This window comes from Triplophysa rosa, linkage group LG6 (genome assembly GCF_024868665.1).
Source record: "Triplophysa rosa linkage group LG6, Trosa_1v2, whole genome shotgun sequence".
NCBI classification, from domain to species: Eukaryota; Metazoa; Chordata; class Actinopteri; order Cypriniformes; family Nemacheilidae; genus Triplophysa; species Triplophysa rosa.
Window position 1 is genome coordinate 11,768,328 of NC_079895.1, and position 20,145 is coordinate 11,788,472.

General features: G+C 36.9%; 3 protein-coding genes across 5 annotated transcripts in view; 1 reads left to right on the forward strand and 2 right to left on the reverse strand.

Annotated features, from left to right (window-relative positions):
• Positions 1-1,982, reverse strand: part of plekhm3 (pleckstrin homology domain containing, family M, member 3) — a 42,786-nt gene extending 40,804 nt beyond the window's left edge. For both annotated transcript variants that reach the window (XM_057335787.1, XM_057335786.1), the window contains exon 1: positions 1,939-1,982. The gene's annotated coding sequence lies outside the window, so the exon portion shown is untranslated. The remainder of the gene's footprint in view (positions 1-1,938) is intronic.
• A 6,483-nt stretch (positions 1,983-8,465) lies between these two features.
• Positions 8,466-17,375, reverse strand: idh1 (isocitrate dehydrogenase (NADP(+)) 1). Of its 2 annotated transcripts, XM_057335793.1 has the most exons (10): positions 17,118-17,375; positions 15,281-15,410; positions 11,411-11,702; positions 11,050-11,155; positions 10,274-10,451; positions 9,915-10,066; positions 9,679-9,819; positions 9,391-9,553; positions 9,146-9,259; positions 8,466-9,110 (listed from the first exon to the last, which is right to left on the reverse strand). In XM_057335793.1, the coding sequence occupies exons 2-9, from the start codon at positions 15,400-15,402 to the stop codon at positions 9,166-9,168; spliced, it is 1,248 nt and encodes a 415-aa protein (XP_057191776.1). In that variant the 5' UTR covers positions 15,403-15,410; positions 17,118-17,375; the 3' UTR covers positions 8,466-9,110; positions 9,146-9,165. The 2 variants fall into 2 exon arrangements, with proteins under 2 accessions (XP_057191776.1, XP_057191775.1); XM_057335792.1 differs by having other exon boundaries at positions 8,466-9,259; positions 17,118-17,370.
• Positions 17,376-18,932: 1,557 nt separating this feature from the next.
• The window catches only part of kcnh3 (potassium voltage-gated channel, subfamily H (eag-related), member 3), a 130,256-nt gene continuing 129,043 nt past the window's right edge, over positions 18,933-20,145 (forward strand). Inside the window, exon 1 of the mRNA XM_057335785.1 lies at positions 18,933-19,427. Within this exon, the coding sequence (XP_057191768.1) occupies positions 19,352-19,427 (76 nt within the window). The 5' untranslated portion in view covers positions 18,933-19,351. The remainder of the gene's footprint in view (positions 19,428-20,145) is intronic.

Sequence of the window (20,145 nt, forward strand, 5' to 3'; positions counted from 1 at the left end):
CTGATAAGCTATGAGAATATCAATACTGTCCTTCTACAACCTAGTATCTCCATATTTCATGATTTTTTGTCATACAGTAAATCATTATCACCCTTTATGTTTGTCACTGGGTTTTGCAAATAGTTAAAAAGTATTCAAAAGTTCTTGTCAACTTTGACATCACAGTATTTAAACACTTAAAAAGTACATTGCTTTTCCATGTCCTAAAAAACAGTTCCCTAAAAATGGGAACTGTAACTCTCCCATTCCCTAACTGCCCCACAAACACCTTGGGAAGAGGTTGTTTCTTATAATAAGCCTGAGAGCCATAATGCATCTTAACATCGTCTTAAATATAGTTGGTCCAAACGCAAGTGAGCTTCCTTGCCATCACAGTCGAAGTAAAATGGAAGCGATTTAAAACACTTTACATAGTGTAAGACCTGCAATGCTGGCCTGCAATTCAGATAAAACCGTATCTGATTCTGATATATTCATATAACTTACTAGGTAACTGAACTCCACTTACCTTTAAACTGTCTTTACACTCACAACACCCTTACAACAACGCTGTCATTTCACGTTACTACCTGCCGTCTTAACTGACCACTGTAAGTTTCTGACCCTTGGGCACACAGACAACCCAACATCATCAGTGGAAGTTTCTAGCTTGGGGTGGGGTTCCCTGTCTCTCTACGCGAGCGTGACTTGTTTCTGTTTCGTTCAACAAGATTACGCAGCCTCTACTCATCTTACTCTGGCATACCTCCTCTCACACTAACATCGATTTCCTGTGTTCCTTTGTGCTCTGGCTCAGGGTCTCTCGCTGTCTTTAAAGCATCAATTATTGAGGGACCATTACATCATCTCAGAGCAGAGACTCATCAGACCCATGGTAAAAGAAGTGGAATGACAGACAGATACCGAGAACAACAAAAAGACAGATTGTGAATTTGAGAATGGATGTCTGATTACAAAAATAATGTTGGGGGAGAATTTTAAAGAGCTTAGATAAACTCGGTCATGTCGCTATAGTAAAAACAAGGCAGTGATGTTTTTAGAAGACTAATAAAGAAAAAAATATTCTGACAGAGATGTAAAGGCCCTCCTCTGCCAGTCTATTTTTAGCCATCAACAACAAGCATCAGTTCTCAGCACTGACAAAGCAGATTTGTGGTCTGGTAGATCACATGAACCCGTGAAAGCGGTAGTGAGCAGATGCATTGCCCCTAGATGCCATTTTATAAAATGTGCAAAACAGGGGTAGTATTTGCTTTGTTATGATGCTGTAATATACTAAATGCTATATTCTGTGTGATGTGCTAACGTAACAATAAATAATGTCTAATCTATTTCAAACATACTGTAAAGAACAGAGGATCACTAATTTATCATCATGCTCCAGGTACATAAAGTGACATCATCAAAGAGGTGATAATACATCACCATGTGGAACACTAAACACAACTGATCCTTTTTAGTTAGCGCAAAAAGGTAAACGCCGAAGGCCAAAAAGAAAAGAAAAAGGCAGCCATAAATTAATTCCTACATCACGAATTATTTGATTTAACAACTTAAGGCATAGTGGCAGTACATCCATGTGCAGCTAAATAACATATGCTAACTGACACATACCAAACAAACTGCAGGCAATAAAAACTAAAAGAGCGAGACTACTGCAGACTACAATATCTAGTTTTGCTTATCTCAGGGAGAAATGGTGATTAAACTCCCTTTAATACTCGCTGTGTTATCAAATTCATCCGATGACTTCATAACATGATGCTAGTTAGCACACCGCTACATCCTCTCCCAATGACATTTGTGTCACCCAGTTTACAACCAAAATACTGGTATACGACAAATTTGCTTAACAGCGAGGAGTCGATGTGCATTTTATTAGAACATAAGAGCATAAATATAGAGATTGGTCGCTTATTTGTGTGTAAAAAGACTCACCCGATTCTGTTTACCATTTGTCAAATTCAGTTCCGTCACCGAGTGAAACAATTTCCGGAGATAAATGGTTCCGGCTGCCGTAATGCATTTGGGCAATTCCGTGAAAATGTCAACCTTACCACGAAAAAATTAAGTTTTTACCAGCGGTTTTTACTATGGTAACAGCACAGATTTTAACATTTGGTGGTTCAAATACCCATGTGAGATCTCTCTTCAAATTTGTAAAGCATTTGTTTTATTTTTAGTGCATGATTTTTCATAGTAAGGTAAGTGCCATTTTCAGGATTGTCACATCCATAACGCTACATATTCCTCATAAATGGACACGTGAAAATGAATATAAAGTAACTATTTTATGTTCTATAAAGAGGCATCCCTTCTCCATTCATTGGGTATTATTGCTTCAGGATTGTGCATTTTATTTTATAAAAATCCTACAAAGTTCATCGTCTCCCAAAAACCGCATCCTTTTTTTGTCACATCCATAACGCATGTTTATTTCCCTTTTTTTAAATATACATTTTTTTCATAGAGTGACATTTTTTGATGTTTAGACTCTATCAACAAGGGTTCAGTAAAATATAAACAGATAGTTCAATATAATCGCAACAAATTCATTCTCTGAGCATTTTTATGTCAGGTCCATAACAAAAAATGTCACGTCCATAACGCTGGAATTGCCCATTTGGCAAAGAAACACGATATTCGTACCGCAAAGTATAATGTTTACAATGTATGTATTTTTATAATGTGACAATTGTTGCTTTAGTTTTCAGTTTCTTTATGCAGCTGCATCTACAGGGCACTAAATCGGGGTTGTTTTTGTGAGGGACATCTGCTGAACGTCGTTTGAGGATGATTAATTTCCTTTTCTAGTCTAGCGTTTATTGTGTGTAATTCTTGGTGATATAGTCTTTAACAAAAGCAATGTCTCTTGGGTCTATGACTAGGAACGCATTTTTTAAGAAACGTATTCTTCTATGCAACTGTTCTGTTTTCATTTGTTGTGTAATTTTCTATCATAACATTTCTAAATTTCTTTCTATGATTTGACGAACACTGTACGGGAAAAAAATGGACTCGGTTCCTCATCTACAACATTAGAGGCTTTTAAACATGATGTCTTCAAGTTTCCATTAGGAAACATAGCATTGATACATGTAGGCTACTAAATAATATATGATAGGAGTAGGTCAGTGTGTAAAATCTGCATTATAGCTTCTCTCTCTCTCTCTCTCTCTCTCTCTCTCTCTCTCTCTCTCTCAAACAAAGAAACAAACTGTATATTAGTAAAGACATTGACTTCGATTGTTTCTTTTGTTGTTAGAAAATATTTTCTTTCCCTACCCTTAAACCTAACCCTCACACATACATTGTAACCTTACATTTAAATCAGTATGAGTTGGCCAATTCATGAGTATTTGTTTGTCTTTTTGACCAATTACGACCACCTATAAAGTAATCATTTTTATCATTATTACACACTGTAGCCTATTTGTGAGGATATTTGCCCTTGTCCAGCCAAACTTGTCCACACATACTCAAAGCAACATCCCCCCAACTGTATAATTAGCAACCCACTCAGACCTGGACTGAAATGGCATACACATTCTCCCAAAAGAAGTGTAAATGCATAAAAGAACTACTTAATGTGCAAATTGTGGTCGACATTAAGACTTCATTCGATAATGAAGCTTAAGAGATTCGGCGTGAGTGACAGAGACGAGATCTTGGTTAATAGCCAAAAGCTTGCCATTATTATGCCGGCCCTGTATCTATTGTTCGGGGTCCCTACCGAAAAATAAACATTATTAAAGTCTTTTTCAGGCCACAGACAGAAACACAGTAATTATCGTGGGTTCTGGGCTAAACCTGCAACCTGCCCTCCAGTTCTCCTCCGCTCCCCCTCTCTACCCTTTCTGAGAGCTCATTGTCTTGGCTTGTCTAAAGAAAGGGTGCGTTAATGAAGGAGGAGGGGACGTGGGCTAATGGGCTTAAATAAGTTCCTTTCTGAGATATTGTTGTGGGATAATAGCAGTGCGAGCCCCAGCTGTAAACTTGTGGGCGCCATATTGTGCATGACCTACATAGACCCTCATCTGAACCCATGCTAAATGCTTATCTGCTCCAGAAACTCCAGAAAAGCGTTTCTCTCCCCCTCTTGTTTTTCTGAGTCAATTAAAAGAGTCAGCAATTGGACAGGACACTGTGACATGTAGAGGGAGGAGAGATTGTGTAGGCTTACTTGGACAAAATTAAGGCACCTATAATTAGCCTAAAACTTTTGCAACCTTTTGGAATGTATTTTTGAAGACAAGCAATTTATTTACAGGATTAGGTTTTCAAACAAAATAGTTGTCATTACTAGGAGTGTGGTCAAATATTTTAACAATTATTGTTGACCCTCAAATGTGCGAGTTACTTTGCCCTCACATTTTTAAACAGATGATCTAAAAATACCAAACATAATAAATAAATGTAGTATAGTTTTTATTTCAAGAATAAATCAACTGATTTTCAGTCTGTTACATATCTGCTTTAAATCGGGTCTTGAATACAAACAAAAGATGCATAATGTGATAAACAAGTTTATTTGTTAGAATTGTATTAAAATTACCTCCATCGTTACTATCATGGCAGCACAAACTGCACCACATAGAATTGATCATCACTATAAAAAACGTAATTGTTCATTTTTTATTTCTTTGAAATAAAAGAACTCTCAGTCTCTCATCTCTCTCTTATGGAAGCCCGTTTCCGCCAGGGTAGGGAATTTTTTTTAGATTTTACAAGTCATTATTATGACTTAGTATCTCATAATAATGACTTAGTATCTCATAATAATGACTTAAGTATCTCATAATAATGAGAAACTAAGTCGAAATTTCGACTTAGTAACTCATAATAATGACTTAGTATCTCATAATAATGACTTAGTATCTCATAATAATGACTTAGTATCTCATAATAATGACTTAGTATCTCATAATAATGACTTAGTATCTCATAATAATGACTTAGTATCTCATAATAATGACTTAGTATCTCATAATAATGACTTAGTATCTCATAATAATGACTTAGTATCTCATAATAATGACTTAGTATCTCATAATAATGACTTAGTATCTCATAATAATGACTTAGTATCTCATAATAATGACTTAGTATCTCATAATAATGACTTAGTATCTCATAATAATGACTTAGTATCTCATAATAATGACTTAGTATCTCATAATAATGACTTAGTATCTCATAATAATGACTTAGTATCTCATAATAATGACTTAGTATCTCATAATAATGACTTAGTATCTCATAATAATGACTTAGTATCTCATAATAATGACTTAGTATCTCATAATAATGACTTAGTATCTCATAATAATGACTTAGTATCTCATAATAATGACTTAGTATCTCATAATAATGACTTAGTATCTCATAATAATGACTTAGTATCTCATAATAATGACTTAGTATCTCATAATAATGACTTAGTATCTCATAATAATGACTTAGTATCTCATAATAATGACTTAGTATCTCATAATAATGACTTAGTATCTCATAATAATGACTTAGTATCTCATAATAATGACTTAGTATCTCATAATAATGACTTAGTATCTCATAATAATGACTTAGTATCTCATAATAATGACTTAGTATCTCATAATAATGACTTAGTATCTCATAATAATGACTTAGTATCTCATAATAATGACTTAGTATCTCATAATAATGACTTAGTATCTCATAATAATGACTTAGTATCTCATAATAATGACTTAGTAACTCATAATAATGACTTAGTATCTCATAATAATGACTTAGTATCTCATAATAATGACTTAGTATCTCATAATAATGACTTAGTATCTCATAATAATGAGTTAACTAAGTCGAAATTTCGACTTATTTCTCATTATTATGAGATACTAAGTCATTATTATGAGATACTAAGTCATTATTATGAGTTACTAAGTCATTATTATGAGTTACTAAGTCGAAATTTCGACTTAGTTTCTCATTATTATGAGATACTAAGTCATTATTATGAGTTACTAAGTCGAAATTTCGACTTAGTTTCTCATTATTATGAGATACTAAGTCATTATTATGAGATACTAAGTCATTATTATGAGTTACTAAGTCATTATTATGAGATTAGTTTCTATTATTATGAGTTATAAGTCGAAATTTCGACTTAGTTTCTCATTATTATGAGATACTAAGTCATTATTATGAGATACTAAGTCATTATTATGAGATACTAAGTCATTATTATGAGTTACTAAGTCGAAATTTCGACTTAGTTTCTCATTATTATGAGTATACTAAGTCATTATTATGAGATACTAAGTCATTATTATGAGTATACTAAGTCGAAATTTCGACTTAGTTTCTCATTATTTTGAGATACTTAAATCATTATTATGAGATACTAAGTCATTATTATGAGTTACTAAGTCGAAATTTCGACTTAGTTTCTCATTATTTTGAGATACTTAAGTCATTATTATGAGATACTAAGTCATTATTATGAGTTACTAAGTCGAAATTTCGACTTAGTTTCTCATTATTATGAGATACTAAGTCATTATTATGAGATACTAAGTCATTATTATGAGTTATTAAGTCGAAATTTCGACTTAGTTTCTCATTATTTTGAGATACTAAGTCATAATAATGACTTGTAAAATCTAAAAAAAATTCCCAACCCTGGCGGAAACGGGCTTCCATACTCTCTTGCTCATATATTGACATACTCATCTCTCTTTTTCCTGTTTGTGTTTTCTCCGTCTATTTGGGTTGTGTGCTCCTGCGTTGATGACTAAATTATGATTGGCCATAAGGATAGCATGGCTTTCATCTGCCCAGCGTTGTTCCACGCTTTCCTCTCCAACACAAAGGGGCCCTCTACCTCTGCTTGGCCTGCTTTTGAAGAGTTGAGTGGCTGTGCGTCCCCATGGAAACCACTGTATTTGCTACATAGATAAGGCATGTCTCAGAAAGACAGACAGAAACAATACCAAGTCTTATCTTAGTTTGTGTATTTATTTTCAATGTCAGTGTATCTGAAGGTTCAAAAGATTCATGCATGCTGGTTTACACATGTTGTAAGAAACGTGAACTTGTGATGAAAATATTTACTATATTGACCTAATGGATATGTAGTCTGTTTATAAGTGGATGGGTACTTATATTTATTATTTATGCAAATATCCATCAGCATACAGTACTTTTTTAGTTCATCAGACATCTTGCCTTTCACAAGTCAAGTGGATATGTGCTAAACTTTCATTCAATCTGAGCAGGTTTGCATCGCGGTAGCCCTCGCGGTGGTCCAATGAACTCGGCTTGTGCACGATTGACGTCGTAACATCGGAATCACCATTGTGCCTCCATTTTATATTCATAACGCTTTACTTCGTATGAAATAATGGTCATCTTTATACGAGCAAAGCTGTGAATATGTCTGTATTCATTACAAGGAGAATCCAATTATCACGGTACAATGGTGGCCGTCCGAGGGATGATCTCCCTCTCTCTTTCTCTCTCCATCTCTTGCCAAATGTACTTGCCTCCGCTTTTCACTTTTCCTGGAGAAACCATTGTGACAGATATCTAATAAAGTCAAGGGCACTTGCCAAAGAATTTGGAGGTGTGTAGCAATATGGCTATGTTCAGACTACCGTCTGGTTTTTCAGTCACTTTTCAGAGTGTGATGGACAGCAGGTGGAAATCACATCCTGCGCAGTAGGCTATACTCGCTTTAAACACTGAAATTAAGGACAAAAATCCTAAATAAAAAAATCAACAATTCACAATGACCTATTAATTAAAAAATAGGAAAATCTCTGCCGTCCTCTCTGTAGTAAGATGAACATCAGGCTGTCGATCTGTGCTGCCATCTGGTGAAGAAAGTGTGCTAGGTGAAATTCTGAGCAGAATTTCTCACTTATTTCAGTGAAGACATTCTTCTAAAAGGATAATACAATAAAAACAATTTGTTTCATTTTTATTTCTTTTTCTAATTTGTTATCAAGTAAATACATACAGTAATTTAACTATATAAGAGATTTGGGCTAGGTGCACTCTAGGAGCAGTCTTAAATTCATTTTTAATTCTATCCTCTAAATTAAATTTTATTTTGTAATATATATTTGGTAAAGAATAAGATTGAAAGCAATAATACAACACAGTGTGAGTATTAACTTTATAAAAGTGTATTTCCCTCAAATTGTTTAACTGTGTTCCCAAGACAAATGGAGCTAGTTATATTACAAATATGTAATATTTCTATACAATTCACTAATTTATAAACCTAGTGTATACAGATTGACAACATGATTTATTAAATGTTAGCTTGTGTTAAACTGATGTTTACAAATCAGTTTGACTGTCATTGCTTTGTGGATACCACCCAGCAATTGTAAAACGGAGTCCCATATCATGCAACACTTTTATATTAACACCTTCTTTACTTGCAAAACAAACAATAAACTCAGATCAGAATATTTCCATATTAATCTCTTAAAAACGTATTTATTATTAAGGTCCAAAACCTGATCACATGAGCACACAGACCACAATGAAAAGAGGCATAGAATATTATCTATGCTGCATACACGCAAATTCATTTGCAAACCGGTGACAGACAGTGGCATTGAGTGTTTGACCAAAATAGTGAAAAGGAATGTCTACTGATTGTAACTACAGGCATTACAGTTACAGTAAATCAGGTATTCACTGCCATGTTGGTATTTACACTGTTAAGACCTAATCTCACTCCTCTTAATACGGGCATATTTCTGAAGACAAGACAATTACACACGGAGACTGATAAGGAAACAGGTATTCAAAGTAGACCATAAACACAAACATATTTATGCACGGCAGAGGGTATAATGCAAAATAAAAGTTGCAATGTTAAAAGATACATGACATACATATGACACATCCTTCATGAATGCAAATGCATATCAGCAGTTTGTTTCTAAAAGTGTAATGAAGGTAGCTCCTTCCATTTAAAAAGGCACTTTCATGTTTCCCAGCTGAAAGTGCACTGCTCCCCCTACTGGTTGTAGTGGTACGGTCCATAACTTGTCTTTGGTCACAGTTAGACAGTAGATGGGACTAACAGAGTTGGTGGCTTGCCGTGGGTCGAGGGTTACGAGTCAGTGTGTGCGCCTGTCGCGTCAAGAACACCCGGCAGCTTCACAGTTTGGGTTGGCTTGACAACTTGATCTTCAGATTCTCAGCCAGTTTGTCCAGAAACTCAAAAGTGTTGAGGTAGTCTGCGCGTGTGACGCTGTGGAGAAAAAAAGTATTTTTACACACATCGAGGGATGCTTGTATGACAATGAAACAAACAGGCTACTGAAAATACAAAAATCATGTTTTGGAGACATTGACCCAATGTTAAGCAGATCATGGACGTACCCAGACATGCCCTTAATGCAGATGGCCAGATCCTTAGTCATAAAACCGGCTTCGATGGTTTCGACACAAACAGCCTCCAATGCCTCTGCAAATACTCTCAGCTCGCCGTTCTTATCCAGCTGTGCCCGGTGCAGCAATCCTCTTGTCCATGCAAAGATGGATGCTGATAGAAAAGAACGGTTTGTATGAAGCCAACATAAAATATCATGACGTTAATCATCATTAGCGAATATGCTGTTCTTCTGCGTGTATGTGTAACAAACAAAACAGCAGGTGTGTTTTTCTCACCGATGGGGTTGGTGGAGGTCTCCTTGCCCTGCTGGTGCATACGAAAGTGCCGTGTGACAGTCCCGTGGGCAGCCTCAGCTTCTACCGTACGCCCGTCCGGACACACAAGCACACTGGTCATCATTCCTAATGACCCATAACCTACAGACAGAGACCAGAAGGGTTGGATTTTCAGAACTTCCAAAAAAACAACAAGAATCAATTTTCATGAATTATTGCACATTAGTTTTACTCACCCTGAGCTACAGAGTCTGACTGCACATCTCCATCATAGTTCTTGCAAGCCCAGATAAAGCCTCCCTCAGACTTCATGGCCTGAGCCACCATGTCATCAATTAACCGATGTTCATACCAGATGCCTTTGGCCTCATACTGAGGTTTGTACTCTCTGCCACAAACACAGTTTTAAACATTCACCCATTTACAAAAGCACTTAAAAAGTGTTTTTCATAATAGGCACATTAAGACAGCGAAGTCAGCATGTAAATGCTCTCTCTGTATTTGTTCTTGACTAACAAACTCTATATAACTGGATGAGGTCTTTAAAAATTGCCTTGTAAAAGTTCATTCATAGACATCCAAAGACATGACTCACTTGTCATAGATCTCCTGAAAGATGTCTTTGAAGCGCCCGTCGTATTTTTTTAGAATTGTGTTTTTAGTGCTGAGGTACATGGGCCAGCCTTTGGTCAGCCCCATCTGGAAAGAGCTGTGAGCGAAGTCGCGGATGGACTTATCTGTGTTGTACATCCCCAGGGCAACTCCACCAGTACCTACAGCCAGATAAAACACAGTGTCATGCATGTTGTTTCAATCGATTATATTTTCAATTCGTTTCATCTAAAAGTCCAAAGGCCCAGTCAAATTTTTTTATAATAAAAGTGAATGGTGCCTAACGTCTTATTTTGTGTTTCACAGGTCAAATGATTCAAAGCAAAATGATGGTGAGTGTTTGAGCTGGTGAGCAATTTAATTTTGAACTATCCATTTCAAAGCCAAACGCTTTTCTACTAACTACTATGTTTAAATGTTAAACTTGTGTTCAAAATCAAATTTGAGAAATATGATGCATAGGGTTGTTAAAAAAAATAGCATCCCAACATAAAGCCATAAAGCTTTAAAGCAAACACTGATTAAAGGAAATTAACAAATTTTGGACAATGTCCATCGACCCATGTGGCCTCATACTGGGCTCATACTGGCATGGCAAATGAGTTCAATGCTCAGACAGGTGAAAGTCTGCTGCCATGACATCATCAGAGGATGACATTAGAACACTTTCGATCTATGAAAGTTTGCTCATGAGGACTGTGCCACAAATTTGTGCAAAACATTACAAAGGTTATTTCACGGTTTTGCTACGCAGGCTACCTTCAAAGTCATGGACAACAAACTTGACTGGCTCTCCTCCGTTCTTGGGTGTGTATGTCATCTCTACTTTTCCAGGACCGGGCACCACAAAATCTGTGGCCTTGTACTGTAGCAGGGAGATGGAGACAAGTTATCACAAGAGAATTATGATACTGTGTCATTACTGAAAAAGCAATAAGCCTAGCGCATACAATTTTGCTGCAGTTAAGTAGAAATGATTAAAAAACAGCAGCATTATGATAAAATACAAACCCTAATAACTCCTTATCATGCAACACTAACAACATACTGTAAATACGACGACCTTAGTATTAAACCAGAGATCTGATATAAGTAGATATTTTAATGTGTGTAACTTTACTTGGTCTCCATGCGCGTGCCTGCCGATGATAATAGGCTTGATCCAGCCTGGAACCAAGCGGGGAATGTTTTTGCAGATAATAGCTTCTCTGAACACAGTGCCACCAAGGATGTTCCGGATTGTCCCGTTGGGAGAGCGCCACATCCGCTTAAGCTTGAACTCCTCCACGCGCTTCTCGTCAGGCGTTATGGTGGCGCACTTGATGCCGACGTTGTAGTGTCTCACAGCCTCTGCCGCCTCTACTGTCACCTTGTCGTCAGTGGCATCACGGTTCTCCATTCCCAGATCATAGCTGCCATACACAGAGGAATACAGAAACTTCCTTTAAGGGTTGTGCATCTAGTTCAATATGTGCTTGACATATTAATGAAGATTTTTGTGTGTACACGGGCCTATTGCCATTGGTGGTGGTTGAGGAGATTCCCCCCTTCCATGTAAAGCGCTTTGAGTACCCAGAAAAGCGCTAATTAATATTGTTAGTAACAGATTTTGCAAACAGTAAGCTCATGTCATCATCTTAAATGTCATATTGATAACTGCAAACTTGGATAACTCTGTAGCAAATCTATGCAACTCTTAGCACTTGGTCAGACTCATGAGCATCTCATATGGCATACTCAGAATGGGGTCAATGGGAAACTAGGTAATGTAGCACAAAGACACAGTGTTCCAGTGCACTGACAGTCAACATGACTTCATTCCTTTATGTATTAAAACAGACAGAACATGGTTAAAATCTACAAAACAACCGAATAAAGTTAATCCCACAGTAACAGGGAGAAAAACTGAATATATAGTAAAATGTGTTAAATTAAGTCAGTTTCCAAATATGTTTAATTTGTTAAAAGGAGCCAATTACTTGACAAACGCATCTTAAGATAAGTTAAAAGATTTTGCTAAAAGCTATTTCCAGAATGCATTTATACTGACAAAATGAGAACTTCTATGAATGACAATGACATTCTACAGAAATGTGTGTAAATGAGGTGCAAGTCTCTTTGTGGGCCTAGATATAGGGTTATAAATAATATTTGCTATATTTGACAAAGAAGTTTTCCAGCTACTACAAAAATGCCTTTAAATCTTGTGAAGTTCTGAAACCTTTAAAATAAACTTGTCCACACTGATTTAAATTCTTTTTAAGCCCCATTCAGCAGTACTCTCAGCAGTTCAATACAACAACAGGCAAAGAAAAAGTCCTCGTCTGTTTTGTGCATGCGTGACTGAACTAATGAAGACATCATCTGAGAAACTTTAAACTACAGAGGAAGCGTACGACACACATTTGACACACTATGGAGAGAGCATCTTATTAGTTAGAATACAGGTCTACCAGTGGGAGTGGAACTGTCCCATACACACTTTCCTTATAGAGTGTTACCACAGAGATGATGGATTTTTGTATGCAAACCCCAGAAGCGAGTTAGGATTTTAGCACTTCCGGTTCTATTGCCCCAGTCTACGGGTGTTTTGAATGGGTTGTTGGTAAATTGCCTAAAATCAGGTCTGTGGTTAACAAAACTTCTAAATATCTTCACATTTTAATCTATGACATAAAACACACCAGTTATAACACGGTCGTGATTTTTTTTTAACTTTACTGTGTCTTAAAAGTGGCGGTTGCTAACAAGTTGCTAAAAGTGACCTCATCCTTTGGCGGGGACGTTAGATGCCATTGCGCATATAAATCTCACAAATAATGCAACGTGGGCACAAATCTCTAAAAACATGGATGGAGATTCATTCACAGAGTAATTCCGTACCAGGGAAAACATTTTTAATAAAGTTTGAAAAAGTTGTCGGAGGATCGGTGGTGTTGATGTTAATAGTCAGCTACCATAGTGTAGTCTGTTTATAGCCTCATGTTAGATTTTTACTTCTAGTCATTGTATTTAGGCTTCAAAAGTAACAAATGTTGTGTTCATTTGTAAAGATTATCTTTATAAACAAAACGTGCAGACATCATAAACCTTTGTTAATCACAGATCTTATTTGTTTGCGATCTTCCAAAAGTTTATGGGAAACTAGGCATTCTGTTGAGGAAACCAGTATGGCGCTAACTTCTGGGTTGGCCTACAAAAATACGTCATCTCTGCGGTACTCTATTTCCTGGCTATTGTGTTAAGCATACTGTGACCTTTGACACATTTCTCCTTCCACTCCCTAAAATATAAAAGATTTTTGAAAAATGAATCCAGTGTGAATCCAGTACCAGTGTTTTCAAGTATGAGTGTTCTTGCTGGCAGGTGATGCTGTAATCATATATTGCAACAGTTCAATGCTCTAGATGCTGTAAGGTGAGAATGTTATGTTGTATCTACACGAGACAAGGCCAGATGGGAAAAAGTTTGTAGATAACCAATTCAAAAGTTAATAACGCACATGAACATTTGATCTGTCCAAGGGATAAAAATTCATCATCATTTACTCACCCTCAAGTTGTTCCAAACCTGTATAAATGTCTTTCTTCTGATGAACACAAAGAAAGATATTTAAAAAGATTTTAGCAACTGACATTTCTGTGATATTACTGACTACCAGTAGGAAATATTATTTCTGTTGAACACAAAATTAGATATTTTGAAGAATTTAGGAAAGCACTGCTAGGGCACCTTTGACTACCATTTCAATCTTCCTACTATGTTAGTCAGTGATGTCCCAAAAATGTCAGTTGCTAACATTTTTCCAAAATATCTATCTTTGTGTTCAACAGAACAAAGAAATTTACACTGGTTTGGAATGACTTAGGGGGGAGTAATTCATGACAAATTTTTTATTTTTGGGTGGAGTATCCCTTTCATAGGACTACAAGGTTTGACGGGCAGTTCTACCAAAGACAATCCGTCTTCCAAATTTTACACCATTTTTTACCATACATTTCTAGAGGTACTCCCATCCAGAAACATGAGACAAAGAACAGTACAAAAGAAATCGAACAGATTGAATAGGGATCTTGACCCCTAATAAAAGTGCAGAAACCTTGAACTTGAGCATCAGCCCAACATGAGAATAGTTTACATATTCTTTACTCTCTAGCTTTGACCAGTAAAACAACTGCATTGGACATTGCTTAGATAAAACGTATACCATTGACTCCATTACGAATGACTGCAGCATGGCTAGTCAAGGCCAGTGTTGCAACTATACTATCAATCACCGGAAAGGCAGAATTAATTCGTGGAATGTAAAGAGGATTGGCTGAATGTCACGCTACTCTCAAAAGCTTAAATTGAACATGCACTGTAAATGTTACGTTTCATCTCCAAAAGTTTGGAGAGCCTGCGACAACTAGTAAGCATATTGTCAATAAAAGCATGACAGGTAAAAAAACACAAATCATTTAATGATTCTACATGCAGAGTGTCAGAGTTCTGAAAAAGTTCTGAGGGAAGTGACTTAAAGCACAGACGTTAGAGAATCCCCCTTGATGACACCTTGTTCACATACTGATAACACTTATCAGACGGATAAGGCTTTAGTTTGCACTATTCTTCAAAACTCCAGGTCAGGTTCATGTGTACAAATGATTAATAAGGACATACGATATGATGTAATAACAGCTCTGACTTTCTCCAGTGGGATGATAATGCTTCTCTTTGGCCTTGACAGTTACCACATTGTGTCAAAGACCTGAGAAATCTACATTGCTTAACACTAAAATTTGTATTACTTAGCAAGTCATTGCAAATGGCGTAACTACAGCATTTAGGTGGAAAGGGATACCATGGTAAAACAATGTAAGGGACTACTAATTGGCACTAGATTGACAATAATCGTTATTAAAACAGAGGATGTGATTAAAATGAATCACAAGGGAAATCAAATAAAATGAGACAAACATTCACCTGCTGTGAGTGTCTCTAATCTCACCTGTGCAGGTCGAGCTCCAGGTAAGGGAAGATGAGTTTCTCCTTAATTAGTTCCCATATAACTCTTGTCATTTCATCTCCTTGCATCTCGACCACAGAGCCAGCTTTGATCTTCTGAGACATTTTGGAGCCTGCAAGATTGATGATGGTTAGATGTGCATTTACAGTAGTGGTAGTACTAGCTCCTGATGAATGAATGGACTCCATTGAAAAAAATAGTTGCACAACCAGTGACTCGGCATTTTCCCCCAGTAAACTTGTTTTAACGGACATCATTCCTCATGCGGACTATATGTGCATGACCTACTGTATATGTTCAACATATAGTGCCGAAATTTGTATTGTATTGTAATGCAATATTTAGGGCATTTTGACAGTGCGTGCGTGTGTGTGGAGCATTTTAAAGTGTCAGAGAAAGACACAGCACGGGACTTGCCGCACGGAAGTAAATTTCCAAATGAAAGCGTCTTTACCGGTCGGTAACTTTACTTCAGACGGAAGCGGGCTGTCTGACAGTAGCCCCGCCGCTCGCGACATCCTTTGACATCATACAGTGGTCGCGTGCACACAGTTCCCTGTACTAAACAACTTGTCAAAGTATGTTCTGTGCATCCACGAGTGCACCTTCTGAGAGACCAGTCAGCTTCTGTGGGCGGAGTTTGGAGGAGAGACGTGAACTGAAATGGTTGTCAGTCAGCATCAGTCAGAATTGCTTGCATTGGATGTTTTTTTTTCTTAAAATCATTTTGCAATGTAGCCTATAATAATCCAACAGTTTTCGTTTATTCGTATTTTTAGCTTATAGGCCTAATGTGGAATGACAGTTTTTAATGAAGTGTTTTGTTGTAGGGGTACAGAGTAACTTACATTACATTCTTTTACCAGTCAGTTATAGGCCTAATTAATATAGGCTATTAAATTTTTTGTTTTAATGTATTTTGTTTTGCTCAATTTTATATTAAGTTGTATTGTATTTTATTGAAAAGCAAGACAAATTTTTAAAAGCAAATTTTGACTATTCAGTTTGTGCAATAGTGAAAAAATAGCTTAATAAATAGAAGAAATGCAAAAACCATATTCGGTGTTCGGTATTATTCGGCCTTCGGCCAAGTGTTTCACATCATGTTCGGCTTCGGCCAAGAATTTTCTTTTCGGTGCATCCCTAGCAATATTGTTTTATGCACATGTATCAAGTGAATAACACCATACCATTCTCATAGTACCATATATACCACAGTACAGGAAATAAAGCAATTATTTATTTACATGGCATATATCAAAGCACTATCTATTTTGGTTCAGTTTATGTTTTGTTTAATGATTCACTTTAAAGAAACTAGGTTGTCCGCAACCATTGTGTAACATGACACAGACCTTTCACTCACAATGAGCGACTAATTTCGTGTCAATGTCACGCCTATGAAGATTTGTCGTACGTCTCGTTGTAGTTTCACACAGGCCTGTTACGTAACAAAACATTTAGGACAAAGGTGAAATGTATCGAGTGTAATACCAAATGACACCCATAATTTATAATGTGAAAGAATTTTTGCTAACGATGTTTTACAATGGGATGTGGATTATTTTACATATTTGAACGTATTATCAATTCACCAGTAAAGAAATTAAATAACTTACACATCTTACCCTTTATAAGTATAACTATTGCGTTTAGATAGACTTTATTTTAGTTTACTTTACAGTATCTTTTTCCATAATGTTTATGCTATGCATACAACCGGTAACGTTAGCGCTTCGCTGAAGATGTCAAACGACAGCAATGAATCGGCGGCTATTTTGGACGATTTAAGACTTAAAATTCAATGCACAACGCCTACCTTTTCTCTTGAGTTTGTATCGGAGTAAATTGAAAGGTCTTGTCGACGGTCGATGTGTCCTATGGAGACTTAGAGACTTGAAGGCTTTTGAGCTGGACTTGACAGGCGTCGTTTGCTATCAGCTGAGAGGACGGCATAGGCTCTACCCAGCTCTGCTCATACAAGTATTGCTCAATCAGACGATCTCCCACCAATCCAAGAAAATACGGAAGTAAACTCGAACAACTAGTCCCGCCTTCATTATCCACCCATGGAGGGTGCATTCAGGGCAGGCACTTGTTTTTCTCAAGAGGGCGCTCGGCGGCGCAGAAAAACGAACCCTCCTTTGATGAAAGGAATCTAAGGACGTTTTGTATCTTACTCCGGAAATGTTAGACGCTGCGTTGTTAAGAATTTTTTTTCACTAATATTGATACGCAAATGTAAAACCCGAGCTTGCAATTTCCATTCAAAGGGTTTATAAATATGTAGCCTACTGTTCATTCGCAAACCGCAAATGGTCCAGGCCGAACCAGCGCAGAGAAAAGTAACAGTTAACACACGCGGTGTTCCCGGAAGCACGTTTCCACTTATGTAGCGTCAAAAGCGTCCAATTTTAACATTTTGACATGTATGAAAACATGCAATTTTAAGTATGCAACAGTATGTTGTGTCACACTCCCACTTGCGTCTTGATAATCATATTACAAAAATAAGCGCGTACCACACGCTCCATATACAAAACATTAGTGACTTGTAACGTAACTTGTGTGTCATGTGCAGCTGGTACCAACTCATATTCAAGCCATCACCAACACATGCAATAAACAGTTCATGTTAGAGAGAGTGACAAAATGTAAAGAGTCACCCAACCTCCAAAACGCAATCTGTTTCCGGTGTAGGCCATATTCTCAATCCACCTTCAGTACGATGATGTTGATGTGCCAAGTCTATTTTTACAAAACGCAAAGTAAAGCTCGGGACATAGTATTGGCTTTTTAAAGGCTGTATTCAGTCCTGCGTGTTTCAATAGAGACCGGTAGATGTCGCAATTTCTTTACTTAGTAAGCACGGCACGAGTCACTGTCATGGCTGTAACCAATGTCCACGATTCCTGGTGTACAGTGTATCGCACTGGTTTGGCATACCGGAAATCTGCATATTACTTCGTAAACGATTAATAGCAATGTATGACAGGCTTACATGAAGGTCATTTTTGTTTATTTCATCACAATGGCATTATTCATTCAGTGCATTGCGCAGTGGAATGTAATTCGAATCCAAAAGTAAATGTAAACACTAAAACTGGATGAGGTAAATCGAGGTTCATTACACTTCTCGTCTACTAATGACTTTTCCTTCAGTAATAATAACATTTTGGTCATCTGGAATATGAGTTCACTTGCTAAAGTGACATCAAAGCTTCAGATTTAGGAAAATAATTTGGAGCCATTCACACCACATGTACAGCACCATCAAATAAAAAAAGAATGTTGTGTTTTTTGTGTGAATTTATGTGTTTACATGTTAATCTTAATACCTAGAGCTTTTTACTAAATCTATTTCAAGCCTTTTCACGTTATTTCTGTCTAACAGTGTTGATCACTTTTATAGAATTTTTTTATTGTATATATACAAACCACACAGTCATCCCGCCTTCTTTTGTACACAATTTTGCTATATACATTTTGCAGTTTGGTAAGAATTAAATTATTTGTTTTTGCGACCACTTACAGTTGAATATGTAGTCTAACATGTACATCTAAAATGTAATAAAATCAAACCGACTATTGCTTGAGTTATCTCGCTAGTCTGCGCTTACCACGTGATATGACATCTGCTGGTTATAGCAACTAGAGAAAGCCAGTAATATAAATGTGGAGAGAAAGAACGGATCCTGGTGGCACAGAGGAGTCCACACGGCATCAGTGCGCAGTCGCCTCACCTCAGAGCTCCAGTCTCCAGCGCACAGGTTCATCTCATCTCCAAACACCTGTTTTAGAGAGATACATATTTGGATTTTCGCTCGCTTTGTGACATGGTATAAGGCAGATATGTGGTTTTTCCGTTGAGAGGGATATGGTCACTGTTGAGCTGCCAAAGTGGAGCCGCGCGTATCACGGATCGGGGCGCTCCTGCAGGGTCTAGGATGCGCGCCCGGAACATCTCGATTCTTACCCGGGTTCGGGGGTGAGCAAGAGTCTGGACCAGCAGGGCGCAGAGGCGGACGGAGGACGCAGTCGACCCGTACCAGAATGCCCGTGATGAGAGGTCTGCTGGCCCCGCAGAACACCTTCCTCGACACCATCGCCACCCGTTTCGATGGCACCCGTAAGTGCGCAGAACTTACCAACTTACTGTTCCTTCCCAAAGTGTCAAATGCAACGTTTTTTGCGCGAATGACACAATCTTTCACAAGCTATTTACATAAGTGCGTACACTGCAACAGTTGAACCCGCTTTGTAAGTGCGTGTGGAAAATGAAATAGTTTTACTCTGTTTCCATAATTATAAAATTAATTATCAGTAGGATTAAATAGTATTTGACTAAAAAGATTGTTAAGGTATAGTTGATATGCCATTACGACATTGAAAGCAGGGTTCCTGTGTGACAAATTAATTTTTGAATTATTCTGTGTAGCCTCTCAATTAATATTTTGGCTTCAAAATACAATGCATGCAATTATAGGAAACAGCTGGTAATGGTTTTATTGAATATTATTGAATATTTATCATTTTAAAAGATTAGTCACAATACACAATTTAAATGTAAAGTGAACAGCCAGAGCATCTAAAATATTCACATTTGCATTAACATTCATATAAATGTAAAAAATAAGTTAGATGTGGATAATTCTTGACTGAACTGCATGAATCATTTTTAAGAGATTTATAGTGTCATTTTCTGTCTCACTTGGGTTTTGGGTTGGTATTTGCTTTCTTAGATTATTCTGTGATCTGATCTGCTCTTTGGCATTTGGAGTACATTCTCTCTTTTTACTCTTAATGTCTTAAATAGCCAATGTCTTAAATAATAGCAGAATCCAAAG